General features: G+C 39.0%; 3 protein-coding genes across 5 annotated transcripts; 2 read left to right on the top strand and 1 right to left on the bottom strand.

Annotated features, from left to right (window-relative positions):
* Positions 1–174: 174 nt before the first annotated feature.
* Positions 175–8,178, top strand: LOC135140392 (cyclin-dependent kinase 12). Of its 3 annotated transcripts, none has more exons than XM_064070930.1 (11): positions 175–468; positions 813–1,097; positions 2,942–3,390; positions 3,440–3,981; positions 4,035–4,732; positions 4,855–5,485; positions 5,537–5,741; positions 5,798–6,066; positions 6,551–6,718; positions 7,463–7,757; positions 7,804–8,178. In XM_064070930.1, exons 2-11 carry the CDS (start codon positions 881–883, stop codon positions 8,029–8,031), a joined length of 3,702 nt encoding a protein of 1,233 aa, XP_063927000.1. In that variant the 5' UTR covers positions 175–468; positions 813–880; the 3' UTR covers positions 8,032–8,178. The 3 variants fall into 3 exon arrangements, with proteins under 3 accessions (XP_063927000.1, XP_063926991.1, XP_063926982.1); XM_064070921.1 differs by having other exon boundaries at positions 176–468; positions 813–1,199; positions 4,864–5,485; XM_064070912.1 differs by having other exon boundaries at positions 176–468; positions 813–1,199.
* Positions 8,179–8,395: 217 nt separating this feature from the next.
* Positions 8,396–9,836, top strand: LOC135140417 (general transcription factor IIH subunit 3). Its single transcript, XM_064070953.1, has 6 exons — positions 8,396–8,852; positions 8,898–9,120; positions 9,169–9,384; positions 9,435–9,570; positions 9,633–9,669; positions 9,719–9,836. Exons 1-6 carry the CDS (start codon positions 8,626–8,628, stop codon positions 9,780–9,782), a joined length of 903 nt encoding a protein of 300 aa, XP_063927023.1. The 5' UTR covers positions 8,396–8,625; the 3' UTR covers positions 9,783–9,836.
* A 371-nt stretch (positions 9,837–10,207) lies between these two features.
* On the bottom strand, positions 10,208–21,084 carry LOC135140408 (zinc transporter ZIP13 homolog). Its single transcript, XM_064070941.1, has 5 exons — positions 20,699–21,084; positions 11,321–11,431; positions 10,829–11,004; positions 10,502–10,778; positions 10,208–10,449 (listed from the first exon to the last, which is right to left on the bottom strand). Exons 1-5 carry the CDS (start codon positions 20,910–20,912, stop codon positions 10,274–10,276), a joined length of 954 nt encoding a protein of 317 aa, XP_063927011.1. The 5' UTR covers positions 20,913–21,084; the 3' UTR covers positions 10,208–10,273.
* Positions 21,085–21,990: the final 906 nt, after the last annotated feature.

The following is a 21,990-nucleotide window of genomic DNA, read 5'->3' as shown; positions in this document are numbered from 1 at the left end:
ACGATAATTATTTTTTGGTTTTGGACGTAAATTTAGTTTTGGAGTTCGTTTGTGATGCGAGATTTATAGAAAACTAATAGTTTGTAGAAATTTCTGTAAATAATTAATTCTAGCGGTTTGCGAAACGTGTCCCATTTTTACGTAAATGTTGGCAGCCCGTGGAGGGGATGCTGACGCATGTCAGAAACAGACTGCAATGAAAATGGCGTCCTGTTGTCAGGATCGGTTTCGACAAAATTTTAACTCTTGAAAACTTTCATGACCCATGCTTCATCAAGTAAAATGAACTAAAAAGAATCAATCTAAAAGATTAGTAGTACAAACCAAGTAAAATATTTTGTCTAAAAAGCCATCAGTACCCGTAGAACGAGCAGGATAAAAAAGGGCTTCGAGATGTCCCGAAAATCTGTTTGGTTTTAGTGCTGTGGAGTGTTTGTTCGTCGGAAACGGACTCTTTACAGTATTGGGGTGAGTTTTTAACCATTTTCGTCCGCCCTTCGGCCGCTTCCTTGCCCGTTTCGCTGCGAAAACCGCTTTTGACCCACCCAAACCACCACGTTCGCCATCATCACGTTCGCGTTCCAAGGTCACCTACGTCAAAGCGTTCCGCGATTTTCGGGGCTCAGGCGGCGTTCTTGCGTGCAGTGGGCTCTCGGGGGGGCACCTGGGGCGGTCGTGAAGAACAAAAACGGGCAGCGGAGCGCCGGCGGCCGATGACTCATGGATCCACGCATGCCAACATGTCACCAGCCAGTGTCAACATAACCAACAAAAGTCTCCAATGAGTTTTTGAGTATGTGGTGTTTTTGCAGAGGATCACCCGGAGGAACAACAGCACCGTGTAATATGTGCTGCACCGCTCCTCTCTCCGGTTCGTAAAATGGAAAAAAATCGGCATGGGCGACATAGCAAAGATAAGTCGAAAAAGTCGAAAAAGCGCAAAAATCGAGAAGCGAACGGTTCCTCTGCGTCCGGGAGTTTGTTAGCGAGTTGCAAACCGCTAGTGGAGTACTCTGATGTTAGTTCGGAGGACCTTTCAGGACCCGAAGCTGGTGAGATACAGAGTGGAGAAGAGAGCTTCAGTCTGAGTGATGACGGTGAGATAATGCATAGGAGTAGTCGACATAGCAGATTCACGCGGCTTGAAGAGGAATATTACCTTGCCCGACAGAGCCAGTTGGTCATTGGCCACTCTCCAGGTACACACTTTCATTACGTCCTAAAACCGCCCCTGAACTTCCGCAGACCCGATTTACGTGCTCTGATAAAACTGAACTAAACGGGATCATATTGCATACCATAAAGTCATCAGGTTCTCAATTTCATGGTAATACTAACACTCATTACGTTACACGTGCCTATAAAAATCAATTTATTGTCTTGGTTTTATAGACATATACATATGCATAAACTTGGCGACAATAAGAGTTTTGATGACCACTTTTACACGAATTTCAAGGTTTTTATGTATTTGGCAAATATTAGAATAAACTGATGAACTTGGAGTTGTATCTGGCCAGATCTGGTTAATTGTTCCTTTTTGAGTTGAACCTGTTATTTGAAACAATAAATAAACTGCCACTATTACAATTTACAACGGCGGAAAGCCAAATAACGTAAAATATATTTTGTTGTAATGTTGGGAAATAATATTGATGTATGCAATCAAGGATAAACTTACCAAATATGATTTCTTTTATCAAACCAGAAAAGTCTTGAGAGTTTAAATCAAGCTAAAATGACTTTTACAAAACTTCTAGAAGTGAATTATAATACAAATAAAGTCTACACAAATATTTATTTCTGTTTGTTTTGTCGAGTAATAAATTATTAGCATGCAATGTTCTGAAAAATACACGGTGTCTGTTGAAATCACGTACCATTTTAATTAGTTGTGGGATGACTTTTATGAGTCCATGTTGGTTTAATACTGAAAATGATAAAACGTTAACAAACCTTCGTTATTCATCCCTCTAACGAATTAATGACGTCAACTCGATTAAATGGCGCCCGGTAATTTTAACTTTACGTACAGGGGTAGTTCAAAAAAATAGGAACATTAACAAAAATTTATTTATTCAGCCCAAGAAAGTTGACGTCATCTCAAACAGTTGTTATTCAAATGTTGTGAAAATGAACTGTTTATTGTGTGCTCAGAAGCGCGAAAAGTTCCACATAAATAACTGCAAGTTTTTTTCTCATTTTTAAGATAAGTTTTATAGCGAAGTGTGACTTAATTAGTCCGTAAAATTAATGTTTTTTTTTCAGCGTTAATTTATTCACGAACTATATTCAAAAAAGTTCATTTCGTGTATCCGACATGGAAACATTTTAACATTGATTCCTGATTGAAAGGCGTTTGAAGCTTTTTTACTATCTGTGTCCTCCGTATTATCTATGTCGTTAAACCAAATAATTGAGATGGCGAAAACAGGATTTACGTCACAGTTCTACTTTTTAAAAAAATGTTTAAATATTAATTCAGCTTAACCTAATTCAATCCACTTTCTTGTATGTCAAATAGGTGTATTTTGGGTATATTGTAATTGGTGTTTTACCATTGAATCAGCAAATAAATTAGAATTTAGATTTAAAATAATTATGTAAAAGAAACTAAAAAAAAATAATTTTTAAAAATTTCGTTTTGGAACAACCGAAACAATCGGAAAATAAGTTCCTTTTTTTAATCAAGTTGTTTACGCAGTTAAAAATGATCAAAACAGACGCATTTTTATCTAATGTTTTTAGAGACGACGTCATCAACTTTTGAGTGGGGCTATTCAATACATTTTATAAACGCTGCAACTATGACGAGTATTATTTGTCACCGGGCGTCGTTACCCGTCGCCATGCCAACCACGCATTTATTTCGCCCAATAAAACCACCCGGATCTGCCAAAATCCCGACTGCCCATCTCAAAACCGGCGTCTTTTGTTTTAGGTCGCAGACACCGTTTGGACCCGTCTATGATCCCCCGTTCCCCCTCCCCCACTCTGATGGTACCTCACCGCGAACGTAAGCCGTCAGTGTCGTCAAAATCGTCCCGTTCCAGCGAAGTCCGCCACCGTCGAAAAACCGAAGGTTCCCCATCCGACTACAGACAAGTGATAATATCTCCGGATTACACCGACGACTATGACTCGCTAGACCGAAAGAAACGAAAAAAGAAAGAACGAAAACACAAAAAAGAAAAAAAGAACAAGAAAAAGAAAAAACGTTCCAAACATCATTCGCGCAGCACGAGCTTAGACAGTCTAGACAGCGATTCCGTCGAAACGCCCCCGAAGTCCAAGAACGAAGAGAAGGAAGTCCTCTCCGACTGGGAGAGTCCGACTGTCAAGCCTCTCCCGCCAATCACGGACAAGATCGACACCAGCGCGTGCTCGCCGGTAAGTAATGTGAGGAATGCGCGTGCGCGGTATGTAATGTGTGAGTTAGGTGTCGAACGACAGCCACATTGCGTCGCCCGAGCCATTGGAGCCGGAAAGGCGCTCCCCCAGTCCGGTGGTGGCGGCTACGCCGCCCCCGAGAAGCCACAAGGACTACCCGCCGCCAAGGGAGTCGCCGCACACGCCACCCCTGGCGCCGATCAGGGTGAACAATTCGGTGGAGGACTACGAAAGACACAAGGCGTACGACTGTTCACCGATAGTGATTGACGATTATAGCCAAAGTCACACTTCGGTGAAGTCGCCTTACAGGAATCCCAGTCCAGATTTGGTCATGCATCATTCGCATAGTTCATCGACGTCGACGTCGAAAAGGAGAAGGCCGGAGAGGAGTTCGAGTCATCATAGGAAACACAGGAGGGAGAAGGATCATGTTAGGGATAAGAGAAGGCTGAGTAGGAGTAGGAGTCCGTTGAGTAGGAGAAGGTCGAGGTCGTCGAGTTGGAGTAGGAGGCATCATAGTCCGTCGCCTAGTAGAAGTAAGATGAAGAGGTATAGATCGAGGAGTCCCAGGAGGGATAGGGACAGGAGGTGAGTTCACACTTGTAAATAACTACTTGTGTCTATGACCTTTAATATTTCAGAAGTCGCGAGAAGAACCGCAGCCCCAGCCCTCACTCAATCAAATCCTCCCAACTAAAGAACAAAATCACCGACACTAGTCTATTCGCCGAGCTAGTGAAAGACCGGCACAAACGCGAACTCGAACTGAAGAAGCTCGAGAACATGCTAGAAAACAAAGCCGAACACAAACCAGAAACCGAGACTGAAAAAAAAACGGAACCGAGCACCGCACCGACGACGACGACCACCACCACCACCACGTCGGCGACGACGAGCGACGAAGTCGACGCCACGGCCAACACAAAGAACAACGCCAACATCCCCATTCCTATGGACATCGACGACATCCCGATACCATCCGACCAAAACGTCGTCAAGCTGAACGAAATCGCCTTACCTGAAACCGTGCCGTTACCGAACGAGAGGCCCGAACAACCGCCGACGCCGCCGCTCCCCAACTCGCTGCCGCCGAAGCTGGCCAACTCCGTCGACAAGGTGCAGCCGCCGCTGCCCCCGGCGACGGCGCCGCTCCCCAAGAAGGAAACCGGCAAGAAGCAGAGGGGCTCGATCACCAAGCTGCCGATGCCGCCGGGGATGAACCAGAGCGAGCTGGAGAACATCGAGTCGCCGCCGAGCAGGTCGCCCACGCCGCCGGCGGTGGTCAAGGCCAAGACGCCGCCGTTGAAGAAGGGGATCATGAACCTGCCGATGCCGCCAGGTAAGCAAGATTTTGTGTCGAAAAAAGTGGTCTCCCGTTTTTGCGATAGTAAATGTTATTTAAATTTTATCAAATCACATTTGACCATTTTTTTTACTTGGATAGTTAACCACTATTTATAGTAATTCCAGGAACGGAGGAACTGAGCGGTGACGACGACGTCACTAACACCCCTCCGCGAATCGTGAACAACAAGGTGGGCGAGAAATCCCGAGCGACGCCGAAGCCTCGCTTAAAACGTCCGAAGATCCTCAAGCGGAGGGGTTCGAGGAACTTCCAGGCGGTCAGCGGGAAAGACTGGGGCGAGCGATGCGTCGACATGTTCGAGGTGATCGCCCAAATCGGCGAAGGGACTTACGGGCAAGTGTACAAAGCCAAAGACGTGGACGCCGGGGAATTAGTGGCCTTGAAAAAAGTAAGATTAGAGAATGAAAAAGAAGGCTTCCCAATTACCGCCGTTAGAGAGATAAAGATCTTAAGACAGTTGAATCACAAAAATATCGTTAATTTAAGGGAGATCGTTACGGATAAGCAGGATGCTGTGGATTTCCGGAAAGACAAAGGCTCGTTTTATTTAGTTTTCGAGTACATGGACCATGATCTGATGGGACTGTTGGAATCGGGAATGGTGGATTTCAACGAGATGAACAACGCTTGCATCATGAAGCAGTTGTTGGATGGGTTGAATTATTGTCACAAGAAGAATTTCTTGCATAGGGATATCAAATGTAGCAACATTTTAATGAATAATAGGTGAGTTCGGCGTAGCTGCTGAAGCACTCAAGTGTCATTGTGTTTTTGCAGAGGCGAAGTGAAACTGGCGGATTTCGGTCTGGCCCGCCTTTACAACGCTGAAGATAGACAGAGGCCTTACACGAACAAAGTAATCACGTTGTGGTATAGACCCCCAGAACTGCTCCTGGGTGAGGAAAGATACGGTCCGGCAATCGACGTCTGGAGCTGCGGCTGTATTTTAGGTGAACTGTTTCTGAAGAAACCGTTATTCCAGGTACTTCTTCGTTATTTTCCGCTTATATACAGGTGTATTGTTTTTTGGTTGCGTAGGCAAACGCTGAGATGATGCAGCTAGAAATGATCTCGAGGGTTTGTGGTACTCCAACACCGGCAGTTTGGCCGTCGGTCATCAAACTGCCCCTTTTTCACACCCTCAAGCCTAAAAAGCTCCATCGGAGGCGTTTGCGTGAAGATTTCATGTTTATGCCAACATCCGCACTGGATTTGCTGGATAAAATGTTGGATTTGGATCCAGAAAAGAGGATTTCGGCGGAGGATGCGCTCAAGTCGCCGTGGTTGAAAAATATTAACCCGGAACAGTAAGTAGCGTCGTAGTTTTTATTATTATCACCACTACTTAGTATTATTATTATTACTTATTCTTACTGCTACCATGTATGACTATTGACTATGGTTTTGTCGTGCTATTTATGTCCAATAAAACTACCCTTTCCAACCCAAAATTACAAAATGTAAGGTAGGTTTATAACGATATGCTGCGACCATGCGCTACATAAACGTAGGGCAAATTTTATATTTATTTGTGTATCTAATCAATAAAGTGTTTATCAGTTCCTTATTTATTGAGCTGTATTATGTTTCGGGCGAAATTAAATCAAGTCGACCAATGAGAGAGGTTATCTTTAAGTATCCCCTCTCTTTTTCCAAAAAAATTTTCAATATTTTGTAGTGTAACTTTGTTATGTAGTTGTCGTGACTGGAATTTTTATTTATAGTGACTTAAGTAGGGTTCGTGGATTCGGGCTTGCGTGGGTAAACGGCTCACTTTCGGTTTTCTTTCAGGATTTGCGCGCCCGAGCTGCCGACGTGGCAGGACTGCCACGAGTTGTGGAGTAAAAAGAGGAAGCGGCAAATGCGGGAGCAGCAGGAGTCCATGCAGAATTTGCCGCCCGGTAAGCCGTTGGTGATGGGGCGAGATAAGAAACCCGACGATACGTCAGAAGTAGGGGGGTGAGTGGATGATCTAAGTGGTACTGTGTTTCCTCGTACTGAGTTGTTAGTACTTGACACGAATTGAACGTACAAGTGTTGGACTTGCTAGCAACTCGGACTTGCATTGTGCATCTTGGACTGAGAATCTTAGATGAATTTATTTGAATTTAGTCATTTTATGTTCTGGATGTTTATTATAAATTATTTCCTGTAAGGGTTTTGTACGATATTTTACATAGAGTATATTTCTATCTATCTGACCCTTCCTTTTGTGTTGCCAAAAATCTACTCCTTTCTCCCCTCCTTATTAATTTATTTTATGTGATAATCGTTTTAAATATCATCAATTACAATTTGGTGCTACGGACTATCGACTTGATTTTTGGGCAATGCAAACTCTCGCAGTTATGTCTAGGTAACAAGTAAATTTTTATGTTAATATGTTGTGTAGACGATTTGCTGTACATTAGTTATTTGGTTGCCTTTTAAAGTGCCTTCGTCTATGGTATCACTATCGAAATATGTAAATTTCGTAAGACATACGAAATCAAATTAATTCCTGTACATATAATTTAAGCTCTAATAGTTAGCAAAACCAATTTGTTAATTGATTACCTATATTTGTACATATGTTTTATTTTTATTTCATTTAAAAATAAACGGGATTAATTTATTTTTTGGTTTTTATTTTACCCAGCATGCCGGTAGTAACCCCTTGCATGCCACTAACCCGCCAACCCTCCATTACTTTTCTGCTTCCAGTTCCTCCAAAGTGCTGAAAATGGAAGCGTACGACGCCGCCGTCCTGTCGTACGCCCTGGCGACGGCCGCCACCAAAATCAAACCCGGCTTACTGGGAATCGCCCCCATGTTACCCCCCAGAATCCCAGACGGAGAGTCGCTCACACCCCCCGCGCGACACGACAATATCCCAGAAACGGACGAAAACCGCGGTTACCTTTACCAGCTGCTGTGCACCGTCGAGCAACAAATTATCAATAAAACGGGCGTCCAGCTGCCCCAGCTCATGGAGATTTGCTCCACGAAGCAGTCACAGGTTGGGGCCCCCGACGATATAACTCCACTTAACCCCTGTTTTGTAGGTGGACCAGCAGACCATCGCGCATCTGGAAACCCTCCAGAATGAGCTACGCCAAATCTGCAAAGCCAATCCTAACTCGACGCATTTGTTGCAACTCAATGTTGACGAAGACGATAGTCCTGGAGTGTCCTTAAAAACCGAAACTGTATGCAAGAGCTTGGTTGAGTTGTTGAAACAGTTTGGGCTAGTCTTAGGCGCGAACGTTTTGAAGAAGGTTTTAGTCAACTAATTATGTGAGCCTTAATTTTGTATAAATTTTATATTTTGCGAGGTTTGTTTGGTTGTTTATTTTTATGTACACTTGTGGCAAAGATACTACATATTTTAGCAAATACTGTCAGATTGTACATTTATCAATAAGTAAAGACAAATATTACCTGGGGTTTCCTTCCAACACCTCACAGTCTCACCTTGGTGTCAAGTCTAACTGGGGGCTGCGACCACATAACCTCAATCTTTCGTACGCAATAAAATACATAAAACGGAATTAGTAAAATGCAATATTTGCTTTCATAACGAATGAAAATATCTTTAATGTGTCGTAGCACGAAAATACTGGTAATTCAAATTTTAATTTAACATGAGCTGTGACTAGGGTCACACCACGACTTTTATTTTATAATCGAAAAATCAATATCTAAATTATTCGCGTCGTTAAACGTGAAGCGTTTGCCCCAAATCAAGCAAAACCGGCACTCATACTGATCCAAAATCAAAAAACGTCCAAAAAGTTCAGCGGAAGTGGCTACGAGCACACCAGAAACCCAGAAACCAACCTAACCTCACTTTTGCGAGTGTTTTACCATCACAATCAAGCTCAACAATGAATAATTTAGAAATTCCTGCAGAAACCACCCCCGAATTTACCTCAACAAGCGAAACAAGCCTTCTGGTGGTTATTGTGGACAGCAACCCCAGTCAGAAAATGCTCAGGGACAACCCCCACGTTTTAACTCACTGCGTGGATTCAGTGATAGCCTTCGCCAATTCCCATTTAATGCAAAAAGCCCAAAACAAACTAGCGGTGATGGCTTGCCACTCAAAAACTAGGTGAGACTTTTGAGAAAAATATTTTCTCTATAGTGAAAATTTCAGTGAATTTATATATCCCGGCCCCAACAAACCCCTAGACGTGCGACAAATAGACGGCCAGTATGAAGTTTTCACGGCAGTCGAAAAAACTATTAAACATAATTTGGCGAAGCTGTTAGCCAATGAAAAGTCTACACTTGTCACAGAGTCATTGCTAGCCGGAGCTATTGCTATGGCTTTGTGTTATATCGCACGCATACAAAGGACAAAGCCCCCGGGCTGCAGGGTATGATTTTTTTTTATTTTTTCTCTTTAATAATTGTTGGATTTTCAGTTAAATAGTCGGATTTTGGTGGTGACAGGAAGTGGAGACTCAGCGTCCCAATATATGAATTACATGAACGTTTTTTTCACTGCTCAGAAACAAGGGATTGTTATAGACGTTTGTGCCCTTGATCAACACTTAAGTTTGTTGCAACAAGGCTGTGATATTACAGGAGGGCTATATTTAAAAGTCCCACAATTGCAGGGTTTACTTCAATATCTTCTTGTAAGTTAGAAATTGTGCGGGTTTTTTTTTTGACTAAATTTGCTTTGTAGTGGGTATTTTTACCTGAACCCCCTATCAGACAGAAGCTGGTGCTGCCCCCACCCGTCAAGGTCGACTACAGGGCGGCCTGTTTTTGTCACAGAGAACTTATAGATATAGGTTATGTTTGTTCAGTGTGTTTATCAAGTAAGTAGAATGACCAATCGGGTGTGATTGCGCATGCGCATTTTCATTAATTTCTTTTTTAGTATTTTGCAAATTCAGTCCAATTTGCACAACTTGTCAGTAAGTTTTTTTTTATTGTTGTAGGTAACATTTAATAATTGTTTTTTAGCACTGTTTTCAAAATACCGGGTCCATTGGCTGTAAAGTCGAAAAAGAAGAAAATTAAATTGTAATTACGAGGTAAATATGTGATGAATAACTGCCACAATTAAATAGTGTTTTATTTATTATGAATTTTTTATCCCGTTATCGTCAAGGGTGTTCGATAATGCACCAGTTAATGTTGTTGCATTAATGTAAGGTCAGGAAGGTCTAATATAAATAGATTCTAGGTCACTTCTTGCTCTTTATTTACAATATATCATCGTAGTCATGTTTAGTTTGATATAAAATATATAAGAGCACTTTTAAGTACTACGTAATAAAATATATTGTGTTGAAAAATGTTAATATCACAAAAATACTCATGTGTCTGACGAAGTCAGTATTTACTCAACACGAAATTGCTGAAAAGGCGTCGCCTCATCACAATTAGAAAAATAGTTCTATATAATGCCCTAAGGAACTAAAGAAAAAGAAAAACAAAAATTACAACTAATACTGTAAATATTATAATAATCTTAACGAACTATCAACAAATTATGGCAACTGAAAATATCACTAATTACTCAAACACAGTCGTCACCACGGCCATCACAAAAATCCCTCCTATCAAAGCAACGATTTGCTTGAGCGACTCTTTCGGGTCGTCTTCTTTGAGCAAGTCGGGCAGAACGGTGACAAGCGCAATGTGGAGAAAAGTACCCGCTGTGAAGGGTAGAATCCACGACGTCCTAGCCTCTGCAATCAACAAATCAGTAAAGACATTCTTTCCCCTCGCGGATTTTAATACCTATCGAGTTAGTAGCTCCACTACACATAATGGCCGCGAAGGAGCCAATCAGGCCCCCTCCAGCTGTCAGAATCTGAAAAACGGCGGCATCCCACCGACTGAACCCCGATTTGAGCAAAATGGCGAAGTCGCCGACTTCGTGTGGAATTTCGTGCACCAAAATCGCGAAAGTAGTCAAAAGACCCAGCCGAAGCGACACCAAGAAGGCGCCCCCTAGCGACAATCCGTGCGTAAAATTATCAATAGTGTTGGCCAACAGATTTAAATAACCGGTTATCTGGAAATAAACAATGAGATCGCTTGCGGCTGTTGTTCACACAACCTTACGTGTTTCTTGTTCTCTTCGATATGTTTGAGTGGGTAACCTTTGATGTTGTTGTTTTCGGGAGTAGACAGGTGGCGCTCACCTAATTTTTCTATCACAGTGAAGAATTTCTCGGCTACGACGAAAACCACCAGGCCCGAGAGGATTAAAAGTCCGGTGGTTGTTGTAGGTTGGCCTCCTGCAAGACTTAGTTAGAGGATCGTTTCGCCGGTAATAAACGATCCAATTGGAGCTATTGCGTCATCGCTGGCTAAATTACGTTAGAACAGCCGCCTGATTTATTAGTTCATCCGAGAAGGAAAATGAGTAGGAGGGGACTTTCAAGCGCGAACAAGTGTTTTTGCGTAGTTCCATATCACCAAATCACGAGTTATTTTTTGATTGGTGGAAAGTCGAGTTGTGTTTTGACAACTGTGGCTCCAATTGGTCGTTCGATTTTGACACAACTTCTAATTGGTCGTAGTGTCAAAAAAAGGCGGGGTTTCTATATTTACCGTTATTTGCGACATCGTTGGCCCAAATCTCCGGAAGCGAGTGAAGGAAGACATCTCCTAGTAGACCTCCAACAGCAAAACTCAGCAAAGTCTTCAGCTTGTTGGCACTGTCTGTAAAAATGCATCGAGGTCATGGCCATATCGAGACAACAACAATTAGGATTTTCCGACACGTGTTTATTTTTATCAAACGAATAGAACGTCTGACATGTTTGTCTAAACAGAAATTCGTTCCTCTCGTGAGTGTAAACAAAGATAAATACTCAGTGAATCGATAGTTATCTTTGACAATAACTGCAGTGATTTTTCTTCAATTATCAATCAACTCATCAAATAAAGCCTCAGGGAAGGGCCCAATTTCAACAACAAAGTAACGATTGATAAGTTGATTAATCTAATCTGTACGTGAGGAGATTAGCCTTTTGCGGATCGCAGGTAGTCCGAAGGGTTCTAGAGGGCATTACGCTCTTGCGTAACATATATTTCATTTGAAGACCTGTCTGGGTGTGATAAAAATTCAATTTAACGTTAAATTGAACACAAAGCGATTGACGTCACACACCAGGCAATCGATTCACACTTTCTTCCATTACCTAATTTGGAATTCAGTTGCACAAAGCGTTAAATCGGTGTTGAATTAACCATAACTGCAACATTTTCCTCGATTAGCAAACCATAAACGCTGACATTTGGCCGAAGAATCAAAACAAGAGTCACGAGGAAACACATGGAAGGCTAGAACCTTAGCGAGACCTTGAATATCCAATAATATTTACGCTCGCACAACAAACTGGTGAATTATTTACGATGCAAAAGGCAGGTGATCCGTGAACCAAATTCGATTTAATTTTACGACCGAAGTTGGGGGCATTTCCGGAAAAACCGCAGTCAAAACAGTGACAATTATGTGAAATGTAACGTAGCATTTGCAAGTCATGCTAATTTTTGGCACAGGCTCCCGGCGAATTGTTTTCCTTGAACTGTCGCGGTGTTTGATTTGTTAATTCTATTGCTAGTATTTTCTTTGTTTGGGTTGAACGATTATGCATGAATTTTGTCTACTGAAGTGTGGTAGCCAAAAAGTGACAAAGAAATGGTATGGTGTAATTGTTTCGCCATTAGTAACAATAGTCAGGTTTTGAAACGTGGATTGCGAGTAATTTAATAATAATTATGTGTGAAGATATCGCAGACGTGCATTTTTTATCTAATCGAGTGTGTGGATGCGTTGTTGTAATTTCTATGCGTAATTATTATTAATCTGTGTTTTTTCCAATGACTGTGCACTATTTTTAGGGGCGAATGAGTTACACTGGGGATCAATATCAATATAACTAGTGTAACCACGGGTTAGACAACCTAGAAGTGATTGTACTATAAGCAGATTTTTTTAGCTGGACAACGATGATCTAACAGAAGTATGTTAGAAGCTGTTTACCTACAAGTTAGTGAATGATTCAAGGTGCAAATTCACTCATTTATTATGAATAGAACCTTAACACAAACTATTGCGTCACAGCTAAAACAAATGACCTACGTATAATACAGCAATTATGGTTGAGTTTCACATAAAACGTTGCGATATCTGGACCCCAATCAAGTACTTTCTGCAGTTAAGAAATAATTACATGGCTGCAGGTGCAATATTTTGGATGGGTTTAATTCTGAAGACAATACGATCTTCGTTTAAATCTCTTTCAAAAAACTATCACCATGACCCATCTCAGATTATCACAAAATTTACACTTTGGAAACAGTACCAGGAAGTACAAAACGCGATAGTTCTTTATTGAAAACTGATATTAATTCCAAGTTTTCTATTTTGCTCAAACAAGGTGTAAATTTTCTAGGACAATCTCAGCAAACGTGGAAATTTAAACCCTCCATCCTGAAGCACCATCAGCATTACCCAAGAGTCAAGTACCGATTACTTGTACGTGATCGCACTATCGTTAAAATTTTACCTGTCAAGATATTTTTTGTCATTAATAAATTAGTTACTTGACAAACATCACACCACTGTCAATGTTTTATATAATCGAAAAGAGATAAGCTCGCGGAATACGAAGAAGCAATAGTGAAGTCCATTTTGAGAGAGGAAAAAACCTGCATCATCAAATATAAATAGTATTCGATTCTCGGTTGCTAAAGCGTTTATGAGAAAATTGAATCGAGTATTTCACAAAAGTGCGATAAAACATTAACAGAACAATTTCTTAGCTACCGTATTCACATGTTTTTAAGTCGTGAGTATGTGAAATCATTTATGAGGCACGCCTACGGATTTTACTGATAAAACCACAACCACGAAACTGCGCCCGACGAAAACAATGTTAAAATTGCAAATGATGTGTTCTCATACATATGGAACACATTTTATGCAAAATGATTGAATTCTTAACAACAAAAAAACGTGTTTCCCTTAGGTACCACCAAAAACCTCATTTTTTACGGTAAGTCTGAAAATCCAAAATTTAAATATTTATTTGATATATTTTCTTTTTTTCAGGTATTTGCTTATTGTATCAAGTGGAGCACGGGGAAAAAAGGAATTTACTTTTGAAAATATTCCACAAATTTGACACATTTTTGGAACTTTCTCATCCGGGCGAATGTACCGGCAATTGTTTCACCTATGATTTTTGAATAAAATTTTTGCAACATATGCTTTGACTTGTTTTGTTCCATTGTTTCAACCGACATGATGAATTTATTACGATCCTATCCGATACACCACACCATTTTGACTTTCAAATTGGCGTTGATTATGCTCTCATTATAATATGTTAATGGGTAAAATTAATGATCAAGTCGTTAGAAAATCGACAAGTAACAATGACGGATTCTCCAATTACCGCATACTGACAAATGATTATAACGTGGTATAATCACACTTGTGTCTCCAGCTTCAAATTTTTGACTTATTCCGTATAAAATAAAATGACTTTCCATTTCTTGGCATACATTATCGGTTCAATTCTTGTACTCGTTACGCACTGTTACAAATTGATAAAAATCCGCAGCATATGGCGTAGTTGGGGCCTTAAATTATCGATCACGAACTCAAGGCAGCGCAGCCCGTTTTCAGGTACAAGAGTATAGTCGGTCGGTTATTGATTTTTTTAACTTTAGACCAGTTTATTTTACAGTTAGGAATTAGCTACGTTCAAACGGAGAAATTTTGGCCACAATTCTACGTGTCATAGTTTCGCCAACCACTATGTGTCAAAAATTGAAGTTGTGGCTGTTTTCGATTAAACCCCCTTTGTGATTTATTCTTTGACGAAGTGGCTTAGCAAATCTGCGAGTACATAAATGCCGCTTGACCGGCCAATGATCGAGGCTAAATTACAATGTTTAACTTAAACTGGTTTAAAAACAAAAAGGGCTAATAAGTAGGTCGCAGTTTAAAAAGGCTTTTGAATCATTTTTGCGCACGACGTATGCTTTTAAATAATTTAATTCCCAATGCCAAATACACTACTGAAGAAAAAATGTCTATTAAAATTTTTAACGCAAGTGTAATTTTACCCAGTTTAATGGGGAACTTATGAAGAAGAATTTTATTTACTTATTTTTTTTTTTTATTAATTTGTCATTTATTTATATTTCCAGATATATCAACTGTTTAATTGAAAAACCGATAACAACTGACAATGCAGAAATGTCAGTTATATACAACAGTATGGATTAATAAAGCACATGCGTTTTTCGCTATTTTCTTCTATTAAAAAAGCAACGCTAACTTGACGACTTTTTCAACTAAACAACCGTTACACTTCATGAAAGCTAATACTGTTTAAATAAACAATTATTAAAATAATTTTTAAGGTGCTTCGGTTCCTGTCCAAAACGAATTGAATGTGTTCTCGCACTACATAAGCGTAATTAAAATCGGGTAAATATTTGCCGGACTGGAGTTAAAGTGCTGGATTAGTGAACGCCCGACCTAGATCGGAGTTAAGCTTCTCCGTTACTCTTCATCATGTCAATTTAAGACTCAGTTTTACGAAGGATAATAAGTGTAACAGGCGAAGATCAAAATTGTAGACTACGCTCTGAAATCTATTGTCAAAAATTGGTCCAAAGTAATTTGGGCAGTACTTCGGCCACTCCTGATCTGTAATGAAAGTTCAGTTTCTCGGATAATTATGAAATTTGTTGTGTGAATTTTATTGTATTTTTTATGATAACCACTATACCGGGTGTTTGGAAAATGGCGGATTAACTCTCCGCTACGCTTTTAACAATCAACTGGCGAGTCTGGGAAAAATAGTAAAAAAAATCCTTCTCGCATTTAAGAGGAGTTACAATGATTTTAAAATTGGTTCTTTTGCTACTTTTAACAACTAAACAACACATTCATTATCGCAAGAATTTGTAATAAAATTTTTAGTTAATATTTCTCGCGCGCATGACCATGTTTAATTACCATTTCAGTTAGAATGCACAAAGATATGGATAAGTTGATAAAATTCCATTTAACAACAATGCTTGCCTGATATAAAGCGAATGTACAAATCAGGAAAAATCGAGTAAGCAGTTAAAAATGTTTGACCTATCAAAAATTGTCAAAGTTTTTAAGAACCTACGTTTAAAATGTTCGCAATTAATTTTAGGTCCCTTGGTATTTTATTTTCGCATAAATTTAAAGGAATCTGCTGTTTTGTCGCTGGATGAACTTGAAAAAATCTTTTGAGCTTTCAGTGCTTTACTTTTTACGAATCTGAAAAAGTCTTGTGTGTATTATCTTGGAAGCCCATGGAGATTTTTAAATTAAATTATTTAAAACAATTCTATGTGTGTGTTCTATTTTTGGAAAGTTCTGAGCTGACCTGTTTTTGAGTTAATTTTGAGACCGAGTTTTTTTTTTTTGAAAAATTTAAAACAATTTTGAGGTTGTAGGTTTTCCTCTTTGGAAAGAATTTGAAAGTGCTTTGGAGCCTCTTGTGTCTTTTCTTAGAATCATTTAATTACATTTATTACAGCATACGTCAATCTTATCTTGACAAGTTCTAGCCCTACCCACCTGCCTTCTCTATTCTTAGAGAGTATCTCATTTGCCAAAATCAGTCTTATCTTAGCAGGTACTAGCCCCGCCCACCCACCTTCTCCTTTCTTAGAGGGTATGTCATCTGCCAAAATTGGTGGTATTTTAGCCCCACCCACTTGCCTTCTTTATTCTTTGAGGGTATGTCATTAATTTGCCAAAATCAGTCTTATCTTAGCAGGTACTAGTACCGCCCACCCACCCTCTCTTTTCTTAGAGGGTATGTCATTTGCCAAAATTGGTCGTATTTTAGCAGCCACAAGGCAGGAATTTTGAACATCTCTAGTGTTTAGTTGGTTATGCTTTAATGGATTTTTTTTGTTGGTTTTGTTTTGGTTTATAATTTATAAATGTCTTATTAAATGTTTTTTTTTGGTCTACTTATTAATGAAAAATAACACTTGTTTTATGAATAATAATACACGACGATTAATGACTACTAGTTGTCATGGTTAATTTTAGGTTCCCTGGTGTTTTATTTCCGGATAAATTTAAAGGAATCAAGTGTTTTTTTGCTGGATGAACTTGAAAAAATGAAACTCTTGAGTGCCGCAGTATCTTTTTTTTAATTTGAGAGACTCTTGGGTACCCATGGTGTATTATTTTAGCAACCCATGGAATTTTTTTGTGAATTACATATTTAAAACAATTTTGGGGGACTTTGGTGTTCAACTTTTGGAAAATTCTGACCTGATCTGTTTTTGAGTTAATTTTGGGACCCCGTTTTTTTTTGAAAAATTTAAAACAATCTTGAGGTTCTAGGTATTCCCGTTTGGAAAAAATTTGAAAGTGCTTTGGAGCCTCTAGTGTCTTTTCATATAATAATTTAATTAAATTTCTTACAGGATACGTCATTTGCTAAAAATCATTTTTACCTTAGCAGATACTAGCCCCGCCCACCCGCCCTCTCGTCTCTTAGAGGACATCTTATTTGCCAAAATCAGTCTTATCTTGGCAGCTACAAGCTCCGCCCACCCACTCTCTCTTTTCTTAGATGGAATGTCATTTGCCAAAATCAGTTTTATCTTAACGGGACTAGCCCCGCCCACCCGCCCTTTCTTCTCTAGGAGTATGTCATTGCCAAAATCATTTTTATCTTAGCAAATACTGACGACTAACTTTTACAAAAAATGATCAAAATATATGCACAAGGCAGGAATTTTGAACATATCTAGTGTTTAGTTGGTTATGCTTTAATGGATTTTTTTTTTTTGGTCTACTTATTAATGAAAAATAACACTTGTTTTATGAATATTGAGTAATAATACACGACGATTAATGACTACTAGTTGTCATGGTTAATTTTAGGTTCCCTGGTGTTTTATTTCCGGATAAATTTAAAGGAATCAAGTGTTTTTTTTTGCTGGATGAACTTGAAAAAATGAAACTCTTGAGTGCCGCAGTATCTTTTTTTTAATTGGAGCGACTCTTGGGTACCCATGCTGTATTATTTTAGGAACCCATGGAGAATTTTTTTGGTGAATTACATATTTAAAACAATTTTGGGGGACTTTGGTGTTCAACTTTTGGAAAATTCTAACCTGATCTGTTTTTGAGTTAATTTTAGGACCCCGTTTTTTTTTTAAATTTAAAACAATCTTGAGGTTCTAGGTATTCCCGTTTGGAAAAACTTTGAAAGTGCTTTGGAGCCTCTAGTGTCTTTTCATATAATAATTTAATTAAATTTCTTACATGATACGTCATTTGCTAAAAATCAGTTTTATCTTAGCAGATACTAGCCCCGCCCACCCGCCCTTTCGTCTCTTAGAGAACATCTCATTTGCCAAAATCAGTCTTATCTTGGCAGCTACTAGCCCCGCCCACCCACCCTCTCTTTTCTTAGAAGGTATTTCATTTGCCAAAATCAGTTTTATCTTAGCGGGAACTAGCCCCGCCCACCCGCCCATTCTTCTGTTAGGGGACATCTCATTTGCCAAAATCAGTCTTATCTTGGCAGCTACTAGCCTCGCCCACTCACCCTCTCTTTTCTTTAGGAATATGTCATTGCCAAAATCAGTTTTATCTTAGCAAAGTAGTGATGACTAACTTTTACAAAAAATGATCAAAATATATGCACAAGGCAGGAATTTTGAACATTTTCTCTAGTGTTTCGTTAGTTATACTTTAATGGTTTTGTTTTATTTATTAATGAAAAATAACAGCTTGTTTCATTAATAATCAACTTCTGGTTGTTATGGATATTGTCCTAAAAAAATAAAAGGTGGATTTCAGTCACCATCGCTACTAAAAAATCAGAAAGTAAGCCGGAGGTATTCACGCATTAGGTGCGTGCAGTGTTGCCAATTTTACTTTTATAAAATTACGTTTTTTCATAGAATTTTTTTATAATTTTTTTGGGGATCCCGAAACCCCCCTACATAACGTACTGAAGAGTTAATACGCCTTTTTGCAGACACTCGGTAGATTCAAATACAAAATCAAGTGGATTATTAAACGGGTGAACAAGTTCAAGTAACGATTAAATAAAATATAATTGTGTAGTGTACAAACAAAATACAGAAGTATCATTTCTATGAAACTTACTTCGCAAAATTTTTAAATGACGTCACCAAGTTCTTGGAAGGGACAATGATAAATTCTAATTGTCGATCCATCATAATAAATCACAGCGTATGCACATTTTAGACACAACTTATCTAACAAAATTTTTAAGTGAGTGTTAACTGCCATCCTTTTTTTATATCTCCAACTAAAATTAATAGAGAACTGTGTTTCCAGTTAACCCGATAGTAACAATCTAAAAATAATAATAGAAATATGTATTTTCAGTGGCATGATTTAATAAATCCAAAAAAGTGTAAAATCAAATTTTGGTAGATACCGAGAGATCGAAAAAGAAATTAGTCGAAGTTAGCCATGCACGACAAGCCATTTGTCGTAATTTAAATTTTTTATTAAATGTCAAATTGACAGTTTAAAATTAGAATTATGACACCTACTTTTAAATCACATAAAACTGAATCAAAATCGCCGTTTTCCAATTCTGTCCCACTTCTGAAGTAAGATTCTAAGAAAAAAGCTTTAATTTCGTTTGATAACTGCAAATTACTTTTGTCAACGTGTCGTTTAATAAAAAATTATTTTAAACTAAGACAAACGGCTTTTCGTGCTTGGCCAACTTTAACTAATTTATTTTTCAATCTCTCGCTAAAATTATAATCTAGCACCCAAGAATGCAGAGTAACTATTTTTTTTAATAATGTTTCTGTTGCATTAAAACAAATCTCTCGTACAAAATGCTTTGGGCAGCTTTCTACACTCCTAATTACAATTGAGCTAACCTATGGACAAAGAGTTCACACAACTTTTCTTATAGCATGCGTATGAAACCCAAAATATTCTCGATTAATTAAGTGAAAGTTCCTATACTATACAATTTTTTCCCGGTTTAGTTAATGAACTTAAGTATGTTTGCACAAAACTAGCTTAATTTTTTACTCAACATATTCACATACAACGAAAAATGTGGTCTAATGTATGTTTCTAACGTACTTAGTAATAGTGAATTATTATTAAACTTAATTCAACAAACCGGTTTTTGCGCATTGGTAGCAAACAAATAACAACATCGCCGCTATCGAATGTGTTAAGTGACTTATTAGAATGTCTTTAGTATAGTTTTCTAGTCAACAGGTAGTTATTAACATATCTATTGATAGAACTAAACGCGAGTCCAATCGTGTTACTAAAAGTTTTAGGCAAAATTCGACCCTATGGAAGCTTAACATTATTATTATTGTTTCGGGCTAGAACTCGGATGACATCAGAAGTAACAAAATTAGAAGGCCATAGATCTAAAAAAACCTCTTTAAACAGTGCAAAATCCGCACACAAAAGTTAGACATAGATGTAAACAAATTGTAATAACATAATGTCAACAAACAATAAAAGAACGTTCACCTTGGTTTCCATCGTGTTTATCTCGTGTTATGACTCGAAACTATTTAAAACATGGGAAGTACAAAATTATCTACTAAAGCCTCAATTAACTAAAGCCCCGAAATCAATACAAAGTCCTAATCTCATCTCAATTCCAAAATAATAACCCGAGTGATAAGATTTTTACTGACGGGCAATAAATTGCAACTTCTCTGACCACAAAAGGTTTAAAACAAACACATTCATCAACATCCGCTATATTCTTTCCCACTCATTAAATCACGCGCTCCAGTTGCATTCCAAGAACTGCCCACGACAATCGCCGCAGATAACCCCCAAGGCCTAACAAAGGCCGCTCATCATTTGTTTATTGCGCGCCAATGCCGTTCGAGTCTCTTAACCCAATCAATTACGCAACACGACCTAACCTCCTTGTTTAAGATTGTCCGTCTGGTCAATGGGAATGACGAGAAGAGGCAGCACCCCGCTGAGGCCCACGAGGATGGACCCGATCATGGCCCACAACCAGGGCATGTAGTCTAGAGTCACGACCCATCCTGGGACGAAACCGTCGTAGGTTAGGTTGAGAAGAGCGCCGTTGGACCCGGTCAGGATCTCGAAAATGTTCACAGACGATGCCATAAGTGGACATATACTGGGTTTTTGGGAACGCACTGCACTGCTTTTGTCGACTAACCTACTCTGAGATTGAGCCGAACAAAATACTCGATTTTTTGAATGTACTGATAAGCGGATTGTTACACTGGCGACATTGTTTCCACTTTTACTACATTCTCGACGAGTGCGAGTTTATTTACTGGACGACGGAGGAGTCCCCTCCATGGCTGCGCTGTAGCACGGAGTCGATGGGTTTTCCACCACGGTTGGAATCGGGGTTTTTGTGCGATGCGCACAAAGACGGGGGAGTGTTGGGACGGCTCTTGGAAAGGGGGCGAAATTCGTTATTTTTCGAGATTCTTCTGAAATAAATAGGTGTTTCATTTGGGTTGTTGTAGTCGCTTGCTAGTGGAAGTACTTTGGTCGTTTCCAATGATGCGGTTGGCAAGTCATCAACAGCGTCTGATTCTTCGAATTTGTTCAGCGAATGAGCTTAATATCACGTTGTTTTCTATTAATTAGTCTTGCGGATTCAAAAGTAATCACGTTCTGAATACTGAGTAATGAGTGACAACAACTGCGTAGAGTACCCGTCAAAGCGAAACATGGCATCACGTGGTCTGGACCGTTGTGGCGTCGAGGTCATTTTTGAATTCGAAGGGGAGGTAATATAATTAAAAATGATTTAAAGTAAAATTAATAATTCTTTAATCTAAAAAAGGTCACTATATGATTTTTTACACTTACAATTTCTTCTAAAAGTGGAATCGAAATATGCCTATATCACTTTGGCTACGCCACTGGTAATTCGAGAAGGCGCATCTTAGGCTCCGCCCATGTCATGTTTTGTTCTGACGGGAGCTTTAGACAATGGTACCGATACTGGTACTGTCGTATTTAAAATAAATGACTTGCTTTGTCACTGATTAATTGAAATATAATAATAGAAATATTTAATTAATTGCAATTGGTTCAGGGTATTGAAGTATTTATTTTCAAGGCTGCAGCCTATTTCCTTGTATTTGTAAAAAAATTGAAAATTATGCCACATAAATTCGCTTTATAAAAGTTTTATAAAAGGTGTTTTACTTTTGCGTTTCAC

The sequence above is a fragment of the Zophobas morio genome, unplaced genomic scaffold (assembly GCF_036711695.1).
Source record: "Zophobas morio isolate AGI-343-1 ecotype UQ-CSIRO unplaced genomic scaffold, CSIRO_AGI_Zmor_V1 ptg000004l, whole genome shotgun sequence".
Classification (NCBI taxonomy): domain Eukaryota; kingdom Metazoa; phylum Arthropoda; class Insecta; order Coleoptera; family Tenebrionidae; genus Zophobas; species Zophobas morio.
Note: the sequence above shows the minus strand (reverse complement) of the source record. Positions and strands in the feature narration are given on the sequence as shown.

Coding starts and splice junctions, on each gene's coding strand:
- LOC135140392 (XM_064070912.1), top strand. CDS start 881: ATGGAAAAAAATCGGCATGGGCGACATAGCAAAGATAAGTCGAAAAAG. Junction 1,200..2,941: donor GGTCATTGGCCACTCTCCAG/GTACACACTTTC, acceptor CTTTTGTTTTAG/GTCGCAGACACCGTTTGGAC. Junction 6,719..7,462: donor GATACGTCAGAAGTAGGGGG/GTGAGTGGATGA, acceptor TTCTGCTTCCAG/TTCCTCCAAAGTGCTGAAAA.
- LOC135140417 (XM_064070953.1), top strand. CDS start 8,626: ATGAATAATTTAGAAATTCCTGCAGAAACCACCCCCGAATTTACCTCA. Junction 9,385..9,434: donor GTTTACTTCAATATCTTCTT/GTAAGTTAGAAA, acceptor TTTGCTTTGTAG/TGGGTATTTTTACCTGAACC. Junction 9,571..9,632: donor TTGTTCAGTGTGTTTATCAA/GTAAGTAGAATG, acceptor TTTCTTTTTTAG/TATTTTGCAAATTCAGTCCA.
- LOC135140408 (XM_064070941.1), bottom strand. CDS start 20,912: ATGGCATCGTCTGTGAACATTTTCGAGATCCTGACCGGGTCCAACGGC. Junction 11,432..20,698: donor GGACAATCTTAAACAAGGAG/GTTAGGTCGTGT, acceptor GCATTTTTACAG/ACAGTGCCAACAAGCTGAAG. Junction 10,450..10,501: donor TGGAGCTACTAACTCGATAG/GTATTAAAATCC, acceptor TGTTGATTGCAG/AGGCTAGGACGTCGTGGATT.